The following is a 14,320-nucleotide window of genomic DNA, read 5'->3' as shown; positions in this document are numbered from 1 at the left end:
TTGCACGATTAATGCAGGTCTACTACTGAATATGTGTTTCTGCTAATTCATGCTGTCTAAACCACGGGAAAAACGAGTGGAAGTTGCTAAATCATATAGAGAAGGATTTAGGAATAAGCAGGAAAGGGTGCAATATTTGGACAAACTGAAATTAATAGGTGGTAAAGATATGTATGAGCAATATTCATTAAGATATTAGCCTAGTATTTCACTTACCTGACCGGAAATGATAAGTACAAACACAAATGTTGTCATGATTCTTGCCCTGGAATTCCTGGTTTGGTTTGGCTAACCACAAATGCCTTTTGTTCCTCAGACAGTTTTTGCACTCTTTTCCTTTATTTGTTATCATTTTTGGCAGTACTGCGAATGTTTGTCCCAGTCTGTCCAATTAGTACAGCAGAAAACATGACAATAATTGACCATTTTCAGCAGCAATAATTAGCACAATATGCAAGTTTCAATCGGTTCGGTGACATTGTTTACGTTCAGTGCCACCAATAAGGCCAACTGATGATGCCTTGTGAAATCACTCTAGGTTATAGATTTAAAATGTAATAAGTAGTGTAACTACTTCAATTGCTGTATTAAAGTATAGTAACTGATTACATTTGATTACTTTTCTAAATTTCAAATGAATGTTTTCAACTGTTATTAATTTTCAAACATTTAAAGCAGACAGGGTTAACCTTACATTAGAACTTAACACTTAATGTCAGACAAAACTGTTCAAAATTCTTCATCAATTGAATTAAAATTATAGTAATTTAATTTTAAAGCACAGCCACCACAAAATTAGACTTTAGCAACTCTGTGTAGTTTGAGATTGTTCTGAGGTTTAATACTGATTTAAAACCATAACAAGAAATAGTTTATTAGCTATGACAATCTAAAAAAAAAAAAAAAAAACTCATATTTTAGAGCAGTCAACGCAATTTGGGGGAAAAAATGAAATCTATATGTGTGTGAGAAAATATTCAGATGTAACTTTTCATGACTAACTGTAATTTAATTACACATTTTTTCTCAGTAACTGTAACAGATTACGTTACATTAATTGTGTAATTGAATTGCGTAACTATTATCTATGTACCTAGTTACTCAGATCAAACGATTCCCGAACTAAATAAACGTTTGCATTCCTTCCCAATAACTGCATTTTCTCGTATTTTTTTTGCGCTGCGCAAAGAAACCTTGCGTTTGCTTGCAGAAGCATTGAAATACAGTTCTCTTTCCTCCTCATGTTATTTCTACCACAAAAGTTTCTGGATGGAACGCAACTTTACGAGCGAACGCAAAATATTGGTAAGCGAAGGTTCTCGGGAGAATGCATTAAAACATATTTTTTTCCTTTCATAACATATTTTTTTCCTCCTGTTTTTTACGGGCTATCTGCAGAAATCACTCTCAGTCATTCAACTAACATATGCTGTGCCAAGTCGGCTTTCAATTTTTTTTTCCCATTGCGGCTAAAAATTTACAAACTGGTCAGTTATTATTATTTTTTATTCAAAACGTATTTGTATCTAACAAAATCTGTTTTTCCTAACAGTTTACATTCGGTTGGCCTACCATACTGTCAGTGACAAAAATACCTGGAAATAATTAGAGATGGTGGCCCCAGTCTCTGTTTCATCTGGGTGTTGGTGGTGTGTTTACAGGCGTTGCTCACAGCATGATCATAAACCACAGTGCAGACTCAGCTCCCGCAATGAGCAATAACACCGAAGGGAACAAACGCTCAAGACAGCCTCATTTTCCTAAATACCCAAAGACGTCTGCCAGCAAAGAGACAGCAACAACTTGTACAGTAAAGTTACTTTAGGCTATGAAGATGTTGAAGCAGATTCTGGCATTCATGCTCAAACTGTTATCATTTTAAACATATTGAAAACTAATTTAAGATACATTTTCCACCTTTTTCGTGTTGTAAGAGTTGGCGGGGCCATTTGTAAATTTTATGGGTCTGGCTTCCGGTCTCATCTACATCTAGCTGTTTTTAACTGTACAAAACAGCTCGTTTTGCTGCTTGATATTGCAAACTGCTGTGTCTTACCATATTATTTCAATGTATTATCTTAATTATGAGCACACTGGTTTGTAATGCAAGCAGTTTTGCAGTTGGAGTTTACTCCAACGTTCTCGTTATTTTCCTATAGCGGCTAATGAATACCTATAGGCTTACTTCTGCGTTAAAGAAAAAGGTCGATAAATACATGATAATGTAATAATTCATAAAACACATACACGAGTACATTTATTTCTAAACAGTATACTAAGTACCTGAGTGGATTTTACATCTTGGCCTGCTCATATTTGGGTTTACATAAAAATTACGACCCTGTTCATGATGGAAAAATAAGCTGCATGGCCACACATCTCTCCATCAGTTATACAAACAACATATGATGACAGTTTTTTAAAATGTAGATCTTTGGCGCCATCCTGTGGATTCACGGAATACTGCAATTTGACATTTGACAGCTTTACAAGGTTTGAGAGGAAAAATATGCACATTTTGTAAACTAAACATGATTATGGTGAGACATCTGGAGTTATCTAAGATATTATATATTCTAAAAAATAAACAAAATGGACACATTTTGGCAGTGGATTTGACATCCGAAGCATTTTTAATTGGAAGTTTGCAGGTTGTGGTTTCTTTTTCTTTCTTTTAGAAGCACTGTGCAAATTTGTAACCTGTAAATATTGAAGCTACATATGTAAACTGATCAAAATCCAGGGATAAGACATGGATTCAGCCCTTATTTTGATGTCAATAGACAAATCAGAGACAGTGCTAACCATTCAAATAGCAAAAAGAAACATAACAATCAAAAGGCATCAACAAGAAGGACATTTCCTACAAAATAAAGCAGGTTCAATAAATACCATATTTACAGAACACTGAAAAAAACAAATGCATGCAAGTTGATTATTGTGGCGTTTCAAGCGAAAGTAGTCCACAGTTGTTCTTTTTTTATATATATATATATCAAGTGTGATTCAGTAAATTCCTACAACCTAAAAGAGTAGGTGTTTCAGGAGCTACATCATCTGGAATTGCAAAAAAGCCATTAGGACTCAGAAGTCAAATGACATGACAATTCAATGCAAATCAAGAGTGCTTTAGAGTTTATATTCATATTTTTTTGTGAAAACAGTCCTCCACAGGGCAGTACTGCACGCAGTAAAGGTTAGAAGTTAAAACAACGTCCCTTTTACTCTGCAAAAGCCCTGACTGGTGCATCGTTAAATAGAAATCGACTCAAGTCTTTTTGTCAGACTGGTTTTATACAAAATGAATGTCTTTGTATATATGACCCTTTATATTCAATATTAAATTAGTGAATTATGATCATGGCTTTTAACTGAGAGATCCACAGCGTTCTCCCTGGTTCTGGGTGTTGATATTTGAGTCACTGAGTTGGACGTCCTCTTTGCAGATGTAGTCTTGGACCAAAGACCTGGTTTAAGTCCCACCAATAGACCAGCTAATGGCATCAGCTTCATTTACTCAAACACTAAACTTCACTAGAGAGAGACAGACAAAGAAAAACAGAAAAATGTTAATATAAGTAGCAAATTAATAATATATACACTACCAGTCAAAAGTTTTTGAACAGTAAGATTTTTGAAGTTTATAAAAAAAAGTCTATTCTGCTCACCAAACTTGCATTTGATCCAAAATACAGCAAAAACAGTACAATTTTGAAATATTTTTATTATTGGAAATACCTGTTTTCTATTTGAAATGATTTTAAAATTTGATTTATTCATGCGAATTCAAACCTGATTTTTTTAGCATAATTACTCGTCACATGATCTTTTAAAAATTATTCTAATATTCTGATTTGCTGCTCAAAAAACATTAATTATTATTATTATTATTATGTAGAATTTTTTCAGGTTTTTGACGAATAGAAAGTTCAGAACAGCATTTATCTGAAATAGAAATCTTTTGTTACAATTTAAATGCCTTTATCATCACTTTTGATCAATTTAAAGCATCCTTGCTAAAAAAAATTATACTGACGGATCATGTGATACTGAAGTGGAGTAATGATGCTGAAAATGTAGCTTTGATCACAGAAATAAATTACTTTTTAAGATATATACAAATAAAAAACAGTTATTTTAAATAGTAAAAATAAAAAAAAAATACTATTTTTGCTGTACTCTCAATCAAATAAATGTAGGCTTGGTGAGCAAAAGAGACTTTTTTTAAAAACATTAAAAATCTGGTAGTGTATGTAATGTAACATCATATTTTATATCATTTCAAAGCAAATGCATAGCATTTCATAACAACAAATAAGTTCACTCAAACATCAGGGAACAATCAGAGGGAACAAACACAGACTCCACATGATAAAAATAGATACAATACATGGAAAAAAGCGAAAAACTCCATACCCAGGATTCTCTCTGAAGGTCCAATTCTCTAATAAACTCTGGGTGGAGACTAAGATTATTAGATAAAAGACACTGGGGACAAAAGCCCTGGATGTTGAAATGCCAACTTCCCATGAAAGCTAAACAATGGGGGTTTGGCTATCCAGTGCCTCACTGACTGAGATCACTGTGTCTCAACCTATTAAAAGCTATATCAGAAGAGCACATTGTCTTCTAATGGGCTGAGTCCACACTGATGGCTAATAGCGTGCCACACTCTGTGAAGAACATTAACAATAAGGAGGACACGCTGTGCGAACATGTCTGGACAATGAGGGAAAGTTTTCTAACAATGAGCAAGAACAATTTGTCAGCAAGCTATTAGCCAGAAGACAAGAGTTGGAGGGGTATATGCCTAGTGTAGACACCTTTTTAATTTAGCCATTCTTATAAACTTGACAGCAAGATTATAAGAATGGCTAAATTACTTTGTGCAGTTGGTGGAGAAAGACGAGGACAAAGCAACATGTTGGAATTGCGACTTGCTTGTGGATACTGTACATGACTTGATATTTTACATTTAAAATAAAACCTGTTTTGGAAACATCTTCATGTTCTCAAATTAGAGCTGTCACTAATGATTGATTGATCAGTTAATTATTCTGATGATTCAATATAATTTTTGATGTAGACCTAAGCTAACAATAGCCTTTAAAATGACTTAAAGTACATGTACTGTATAATTGTAATGAGGCAATAATAATTAGTTTAAATATAGTATTAAAAGCAAGTAATCATATGGTTTTATTGAACAAAACTGTGAAAATACATAATGTTTTAGAAACAATAGAACTAATGCACATTATTATATCAAATTCCTGCAGAGGGCGCCAACTGCCTGGCGATTGTTTTTTTTTTTTTTAACACATTACAGCGCGATTTACACCTTGTTTAATATTAACCAGAAAGAGAGTTGCGACACGCTTTGATCTCGCCGCCGCGCGGTCACGTGGTTCATGGAGAACTCCGCGCTGCCAATGTGTTTGAATGGGTTTAAGTAGGATAGACAGCCGTTTTACTATTTTTGCAGCAATTTCGAGTTATTATTAACACATAATGTGCATTGACTGTGTATTGATAACTTTTCTGAATACGCTTTACAATCGCATTTTATTCTGGGGAGTGATAAAGAGACAATTAATATTTTCTCATACTTTTTGGCAGGCAAATGGGACCTCAAGTGTAACTTTTATTCAATTAAATAATTGTAATATATAGTTCAGTTCTATTTAGTTAATATTTTGAGGAGTTTTTTTTTTGTACTAAATGTGCAATAATGATCCTGACCATTTAAAAGATAACATTTTCTAATATAGTATTTATATTATAGTTAGTGTGATATTTAAGGTAAAATACATTTGAATGTGTATTTGGACATGATCAAACACTCTTTTTTGTGTTTCGATTTAACGATTTAATGTTAAATTTTAAAAAAAAGTAATTTACTGGTGTTATTTTATGATATTCAAATATACAACATAACAGAATCTTATAAAAGGCAAGCAAAAATGGCATTTGACATAATAGAAAAGATGAAAATAGTGTTTAAAAAAACAAGGCATCGAATTGCATTCAGCATACATTTTTATCGTATTTCTTGAATGCAGTCTTTACTGAAACTCATTCAACCTCCTACAGTGAGAGAAAGATTGCAGAAAGACTAAATACGTAAAAATATGACATCTAGTATTTGGTTATGGTCGCTATTACGGTGTTTCTCACGTTATCTTACTGCAATTACAGTATAACTGTTTATTTTTTAACGATAAACATTAACTATAACACGCTTCATAAAATACCACAACTGGCCAGTTTTCCGAGAGGTCAACTGATGCGTTAAAATGTAAATAAATGCAGTAATTTCTTCAATTTACCAGCAACTGTGCCTGAGAAGTGCTGAAATGAAAGGGCTTCAATGCTGGAACTATTGGCCGCTCCATGACACGCTTTACTTCCGCATTCCTCAGTTCCTATGGAAGCCTATGGGAGTGTCGCAACTCTGTTTCTCCATGGCTCTGATATTAACCAAACAACATTTAATTCAAGTGTACACTATCTTTTACTTTACTTTATTACAGAAATGCTACAACCACTGTCATTTCTTGAATACGTAGACATCAAAAAGTATAAACTGAGGGTTTGAGCTATTATTTTGGAAACTTAATGAACAGTTAGCAAATACATTGTTTTCACGAGGCCTCATCAATTGGCCATATTGGCGCCACTGAACGTAAACAAGGCCACTAAACCCGACTAAACTCGCATATTTTGCTGATTATTGCTGCTGAAAAATGGTCAATTGTTGTCATGTATTGGGCTGTACTAAACCTTTGGAGTACTATAGTCTGCCAAAAGTTAAAACAAATTAAGGAGAAGAGGGCAAAAAATGTCTGAGGAACAAAAGGCATTTGTGGTTGGCCAAACTGCACCAGTATTTCCCAGGCAAGAATCTTGACAACATTCATGTTTGTTTTTATCATTTCCACTCAGGTAGGTAGAATATTAGATATTAAATATTAAATCTAAATCAATATTTAATATATCATGCAGCCTTGGGAAATGGTCTAGTAGGCTAATGTATTTCATGGATTCTCATCCATGGAATGTGCCACTTTCGGTTATTTTAATTTTGGTAATTGGCACAGGCAAATCGAGTACTCAAATTGAATCGAGGAATCGTGACAGCCCTACTACTCTACAAATATACACTACTGTTTATATTGTACATCATAAAATGATTGAAAAGTTTGGCATCAGTAAGATTTTTTGCTCATCAAGCAGCATTTATTTAATTATAATCACAGAAAATAACAGTAATATTGTAAAATATTATTGGAAATTAACATAGTGGTTTTCTATTTTAATATACTTTAAAATAGAATTTATTCCTGTGAAGCCAAGCTCAATTGTCAGCATCATTAATCTAGTCCTCAGTGTCGCATGATCTAATATGCTGATTTATTATCAGTGTTGGAAACAGTTGTGCTGCTTAATATTTTTTTGGAACCTGTGATACTTTTTTCAGGATTCTTTTATGAATAAAAAGTTCAAAAGAACAGCATTTATTCAAAATAGAAATCTTTTGTAGAAATATACACTACCTTACATTTTTCCTTTCTTTTTTTTTCTTTGAAAGAAATTAATACTTTTATTAATCAAAAATGTGTTTAATTGATTGAAAAAGTGATAGTAAAGACTGCTAAAAAATTTCAATGTTTAATAAATTCAGTTCTTTTTAATTTTTATTCATCAAACAATCTTTAAAAAAAGCATCACAGTTTCCAAAACATCGTTGATGTTCATAATAAATCAACATATTAGAATGATTTCTGAAGGATCGTGGATGATAAAAATTCAGCTTTGCATCACAGAAATAAATTATATTTTAAAGTATATTAAAATGGAATACTGTTGCAATATTGTTTTTATGATATTATTTTTTTTCTGTATTTGTGATCAAATAAATGGAACTTTAATGAGCATAAGAGACTTCTTTCAAAAGTAAGAAAAAATCTTACTGATCCCAAACCTATACGGCATTGTATTTTATTTTATTTATTTTTTTTTTATTTTAGAGTGAAATATGACCTAAATGTAGACTTACGATGCTGTCAGTGTTGAATTGAGCACCATGGTAGCACGTATCCTGTGCAACTGAGCCACCGTCAGTTTCTTGTGCTGCTGATGTGGCTGCTGGGATAGCACCAAGTCATGCTTCTCCTCCAGACCACCAGAGGGCGTTGTCTCATTCTCTGTAATGTCACAGTCTGCCTGGCCATTGGGGCAGCTGTGGGTCCTTTGCACATGCCTGGCCTCTGCTCTCCTAAGAGTGTTCGTCAGTTTTCTCGACAGTGTGTTAGGGTCTTCATGGAAGTCTTCCTCGTCTGTCTGCAATAGCTCCGTGCTGTGAGACGTCTGTTTAGCGAGGTGTGTCAAGCTCTTGCTCACATTGTTCCTGCCAGAGGGGCGGAGAGGACCGGTGAGACATTGAAGGAGATCATCCTCGGAACGTGACCTGAGGGCAAAGTACTGCAGGTAGTCTGGGCGGGGCTGGACAGGCGAACGGCGCCGCAGTGTATGTGAGCGACAACCTGGGACCTGAGACATCCCAGAAAAGTTATTCTTCTCCTCTTTGCTTGCATTCCCATCTAAAACATATGACTCATTTACAGTAATCTGAGAGCCGTTCCAGGTTATTGAGTCGTCCTCATCACCATCTTCATCATCTTCAAATGCTTCTTCTTCCTCTCCAGCATCGGTCTCTTCTCCCTCGCTCTGGCAAACCGTTCCCTTTAAGTCCAGCTCTGTGATCAGGGACTGAGGAGAGAGAGTTCCATATGCACTGTCTATAGAAAGAGAGCGACTTTCTGGATCCAAGTCCGTGGTTACCAAATCACATTCCAGAGTTTTGCTGTCATTAGTAGAGAAGGAATCCCGCAGGCTTGATGAAGACAGCAGGGAGTTTCTCAGCGATGCAGTCTGAACAGTCAACAAGGACCCAACCTCATCTGTTTCCTCCATAGCCGCCACAGAAAGGGTTTCCGTAGAGCCATCAGAGTGACTTGGTGAAAGAGAGAGGCTTTTAGGAAAGAAAAAAATAATATTTATTAAACTGCTTGATCATGAACGAACAAACAATGATAGATAGATAGATAGATAGATAGATAGATAGATAGATAGATAGATAGATAGATAGATAGATAGATAGATAGATAGATAGATAGATAGATAGATAGATAGAACAAACGAATAAACAAACAGTGATAGATAGATGAAACATGGCTAGATAGAACAAATTAACAAACGAATGAACAAACAAACGATGATAGATAGATAAAACAATGGATAGATAGAACAAATGAACAATGATAGATAGATGATAGATAGATAGATGAAACATGGATAGGTAGACATAAACGAATGAACAAACAAACGATGATAAATAGATAGATCAAATAAATGAATACATATATAAATAAATAAATGAACAAACAAACAACAGATGAAACGATGGATAGATAGAACAAATGAACGAACAAACGATGAGAGATCAAACGAATAATTGAACAAACAATAGATAGAAAGATCAAATGAATGAACAAACAAACAATAGATAGATAGACGGATGATAGATAGACAGAACGAACAAACAAATAAACAATGATAGATAGATGAAACATGGATAGATGGAACAAATGAACGAACAAACGATGATAGATAGATAGATAGATAGATAGATAGATAGATAGATAGATAGATAGATAGATAGATAGATAGATAGATAGATAGATAGATAGATAGATAGATAGATAGATAGATAGATAGATAGATAGATACATACATAGATACATACATAGATACATAGATAAAACAATGGATAGACAGAACAAATGAACGAACAAATGAACAAACAAACAAATGAACGAACAATGATACATAGATGAAACGTATAGATAGACGGAACGAATGAACGAACAAACAATGATAGATAGATAGATAGATAGATAGATAGATAGATAGATAGATAGATAGATAGATAGATAGATAGATAGATAGATAGATAGATAGATAGATAGATAGATAGATAGATAGATAGATAGATAGATCAAATAAATGAATAAATATATAAATAAATGAACGAACAAACAACAGATGAAACGATGGATAGATAGATCAAACGAATAAACGAACAAACAAACAATAGATAGATAGATTGATAGATGATAGACAGATAGATCAAACGAATGAATGAACAAACAAACAATAGATAGATGGATAGATCAAACGGATGAACGAACAAACAAACAATAGATAGATAGATTGATAGATGATAGACAGATAGATCAAACGAATGAATGAACAAACAATAGATAGATAGATAGATAGATAGATAGATAGATAGATAGATAGATAGATAGATAGATAGATAGATAGATAGATAGATGAAACATGGATAGATGGAACAAATGAACGAAAAAACGATGACAGACAGATAGATCAAATAAATGAATATATAACAGATGAAACGATGGATAGATAGACAGAATGAATGAACGAACAAACAATGATAGACAGAAAATGAATGAACAAAATAAACGAACAAACGATGATAGAATAATTTACATGCACTATATATACAGTATACAACAAATACTTCATTAACAGTACCTCTTGCCTAGTGGCTCTCTGTGCTGTAGTGATGGAGAGCTGGAGGTGGACATGCTGCTTTCTGTTTCATCCTCATCTCTGTCATCGGTGTCATTTCTCTGGGACTCAGAGCGAAGTCTCTGGAGCTCGTTCTGCATGAGGAAACACTTTATATTAAAACCAGCAATCAAGCCCAATGGTTCCTGTAACCAAACATTACTAATAAAAAGTCTGCAGCGGGTTCATTCAAATACCTGTGCGTTGTAAATGGCCTCAATCCAGCTGCGGCCCTGAGTGCCACTGTTGGCCTGAAAGCAGTAAGAGGCCACGGCACAGCGAAACTCATTGAGGTAGATAAGGAGGAAGCTTCCTGGGTCTTTCAGTTCTCGGCACACCACGTTATGGATGACGAGAGGCTGCCGGATAACCTTTACTTTCTCCACACGCTTCACCGACTTGGTAATCAACAGAACGTCAGTGAACAGGAAACAGTACACATCCATCTGTCGGAAGCAGGAGGTAATGGAAACCAATGAGAAGCTTTTAGACAACTATTGGCTGTTAGTTTAAAAATATATTTCTTGCTAAAGTGCACTCAGAAATGCTGGCTCTGTTTCTTCTTGTTGAAACAAATATAAAAAGGAAATCGTACCCTGCTCTCTTTACCCTCCTTCATCTTCAGTGCTCCCTCTAGGAGCAGCTGACGAATCTCTTCAGGCGGGGCGCCCATGACTGGAGCGGTCAGGTCAAAATTATTATATTCCCTGAGGATCTGGAGGATCAATGCACAGCACAATGGATAATTATAGAGACACCAAGAAGGTAATTGACCTGCTACTTGTTTCTTCAAGATTTCATATAAATCATCCATCACATAGTGATTCAACAGAGAGTTTATGCGTCTCACCCTCTCCACTTCCTCGCTTGCACCCTCCACAGCCTCATATGCCTCTATACGTCCAGCGATGGCAGCCAGCTTCTGTTTTTCCTCCCTTTGTCTCATTTGTGAGTCCACACTGTTAATGAAGCATTCAACAGCAGCCACCTGACCACAAAAACAAATATTTACTATGTGGCTGTCAATAGATAAAAACAATATTAATAACAATAATAAAAATAAGACTATAAAAAACACACAAAAAATTTTTTTGCCCACTGAAAAAAAGTGCATCTGAGTCCAAACTGTTAAGTATTTTTAGATATTTAGTATTGTTTTAGATATTTTATATAATCAGCAAACAACTTGAGTGGAAAGTTGAATCAAAATTATTTTAATGGATATCTTAAATATCTGTTTTACAATTTATGTATTAAATTGTTCTAAATATGTGTGTATATATATATATATATATACACACATATATATGCGCGCATGGGTGTTTGTTTATATATTTTTACAATATTTTATTTTATTTATTTTTATATTAAACAAGTTATGTATGTTTTTTATATTTAATATTAATATAATATAATATTGTGTATATGTATACATATATATATTATATATATTTGTATATACATTTATATATATGTGTGTGTGTGTGTGTGTGTGTCTATATATTTTTATAATATTTTCATTTTATTTATTTAAAAAAATATATCAAATATATATATATATATTTGTATATACTTTATATTCGATATTAAACATTTAATGCATTAACACAATTATTAACACACATTAACACACACACATTTTTTTTATTTAAAGAATTTAAATGTGGTCTTAGTCATCTATAATTCAATTCAATTTGGTAATCAATGGCTTGAATACACTACTGTGAAAAAAAAAACATTAAAATAAACAATACTGAATAATGTGTGCAAGTGCTCTATTGCAAAGATTTCAGCAAGTATCACTTTCTTACCATTTTGTTAAGGGCCTCACGAGTTGCCGGGTCATCAGTCTTTTTCAACACACTTTTGAGCAGCAGCGGGTATTTAGTGAGTCTTTGATGAGGCTTCACCAACATGTCTGTCAATTTCAGCCGGTTGCACTGTTTATGAGTTTCTGCCCACTACAGGATGGAAAGTCTCATTTGGTGAATACTGTTAAACAGGCACCCACAGCACAAGCAGACTATGAATCACTGAGTCATAATGAGATTGCTGTTGCAACACAGGTGATCATGCTAAAGAACTCTCATATCTCTCATATACAATAAATACTTCAGAGGTGGCTTTATATTTGCCGCCAGACTGAATTCTTCAAAGGTTAATATGTCTGGCTGAAGAGCAACTGGATACAGATGATAATTACTCACTGTTACATATATTCTGAAGAGCTCATTGTCTTTCAGTAAAGTGCGCATGTACTCCATACAGGCCTCTTCTTCCATGTAGTAACGGATGTAGGGCTTGAATCGGAAACCAAACTGTGCACAAAAATAGAAATATGGAAAAACGTCTTGATGATGAGTATCAGCTATTTGAACTCTCATTCTGACGGCACCCATTCACTGAACATTCAACAAACTCATCTACATCTTAAAAGGCCACAGGGTGAGAACATTTTTAAGCAAATTTTAATTTTTAATAATTGAAAAATGAAACTGAACGAGTGCAGCCAACTCACAGTGCTGAAGCCCTGATGTAGTTCAGTGGGGTTGATCACTGATCTTTTCTGTCTGGCTTTTTCTAGTGCGGGCAGCATGACCTCAGCCCACAGGGATGTATGAAGTTGCACAATGTCCTGAATGTTACTGAAGAGGCGCACAGGTTCGACTTCACTTAGTAAACCACTCTCCTGCAGGTTCAGCAGGACACATAGAAACAGCTGTCGAAAGACAAATGAGACTCTGACTTTCACATACAATCTGTCACAACTCACATAAAAGTACCATAAATGCTGTAGTCAATGAGCTCTGGACAAGATAAATATTATAAATTGCTCTCATAGTCTTGTTGAAAACAATGAGACCTATTTCAAAGACATTATCACACACAGATACTAAGATAATGTTTTGAAGTAAACATCAGCGAGCTCTTACATCAGTAATAACGTGCAATTTCTTGATGTAGTCTGACTCTGTCTGCAGCAGTTCCCAAATGGCCTCTTGCTGATGGCACTGACGTCTGGTTAAAATCTACAAGAAAAAAAAAAAACATGTAAAAACACTGCATTTTGTCAACATCTCTTACATTGTTGTGATAATGTGTAGCAAAAAATGGATTTCACAGAAAGTTTGGTCATTGATGATAGTGAAATTATGCTTATTTGTGACCCTGGACCACAAAACCAGTCATAGGGGGCAATGTTTTGAAATTGAGATTTATACATTGTACAAAAAATAATAACATAAATTAGCCTTTTATCGATGTATGGTTTGTTAGGATAGGACAATATTTGGCCGAGATACAACTATTTGAAAATCTGGAATCTGAGGGTGCAAAAAAAATCAAAATATTGAGTAAATCGCCTTTACAGTTGTCCAGATGCAGTTCTTAGCAATGCACATTACTAATAAAAAAATAAGTTTTGATATATTTACAGTAGGACACTTACAAACTATCTTCATGGAATATGATCTTTACTTGATATCCCAATGGTTTTTGGCGTAAAAGAAAAATCGACCATTTTGAGCAATACAATGTAATTTTGGCTATTGCTACAGATATACCTGTGCTACTTACAGGAGAAGTACATTTCCAGAACAAAAATGTACAGATAATTTACTCACCCCCTTGTCATTGAAGATGTTCATGTCTTTCTTTCTTC

General features: G+C 34.3%; 1 protein-coding gene across 4 annotated transcripts in view; it reads right to left on the bottom strand.

Annotated features, from left to right (window-relative positions):
• Window positions 1-2,601: 2,601 nt before the first annotated feature.
• Window positions 2,602-14,320, bottom strand: part of plekhg5a (pleckstrin homology domain containing, family G (with RhoGef domain) member 5a) — a 54,758-nt gene continuing 43,039 nt past the window's right edge. For 3 of the 4 annotated variants that reach the window (XM_073825342.1, XM_073825344.1, XM_073825345.1), the window contains 10 exons: window positions 13,593-13,688; window positions 13,178-13,378; window positions 12,867-12,977; window positions 12,471-12,620; window positions 11,510-11,647; window positions 11,255-11,374; window positions 10,857-11,105; window positions 10,624-10,754; window positions 8,060-9,034; window positions 2,602-3,534 (listed from right to left, as the gene is read on the bottom strand). In XM_073825342.1, the coding sequence (XP_073681443.1) occupies window positions 3,525-3,534; window positions 8,060-9,034; window positions 10,624-10,754; window positions 10,857-11,105; window positions 11,255-11,374; window positions 11,510-11,647; window positions 12,471-12,620; window positions 12,867-12,977; window positions 13,178-13,378; window positions 13,593-13,688 (2,181 nt within the window). In that variant the 3' untranslated portion in view covers window positions 2,602-3,524. Of the gene's footprint in view, window positions 3,535-8,055; window positions 9,035-10,623; window positions 10,755-10,856; window positions 11,106-11,254; window positions 11,375-11,509; window positions 11,648-12,470; window positions 12,621-12,866; window positions 12,978-13,177; window positions 13,379-13,592; window positions 13,689-14,320 lie in introns of those variants that run through there. The other variant, XM_073825343.1, reaches the window with a different exon arrangement.

Source organism: Garra rufa, chromosome 20, assembly GCF_049309525.1.
Source record: "Garra rufa chromosome 20, GarRuf1.0, whole genome shotgun sequence".
Classification (NCBI taxonomy): Eukaryota; Metazoa; Chordata; class Actinopteri; order Cypriniformes; family Cyprinidae; genus Garra; species Garra rufa.
The sequence above is the reverse complement of the archived record's forward strand: the minus strand, read 5'-3'. Positions and strand labels throughout refer to the sequence as shown.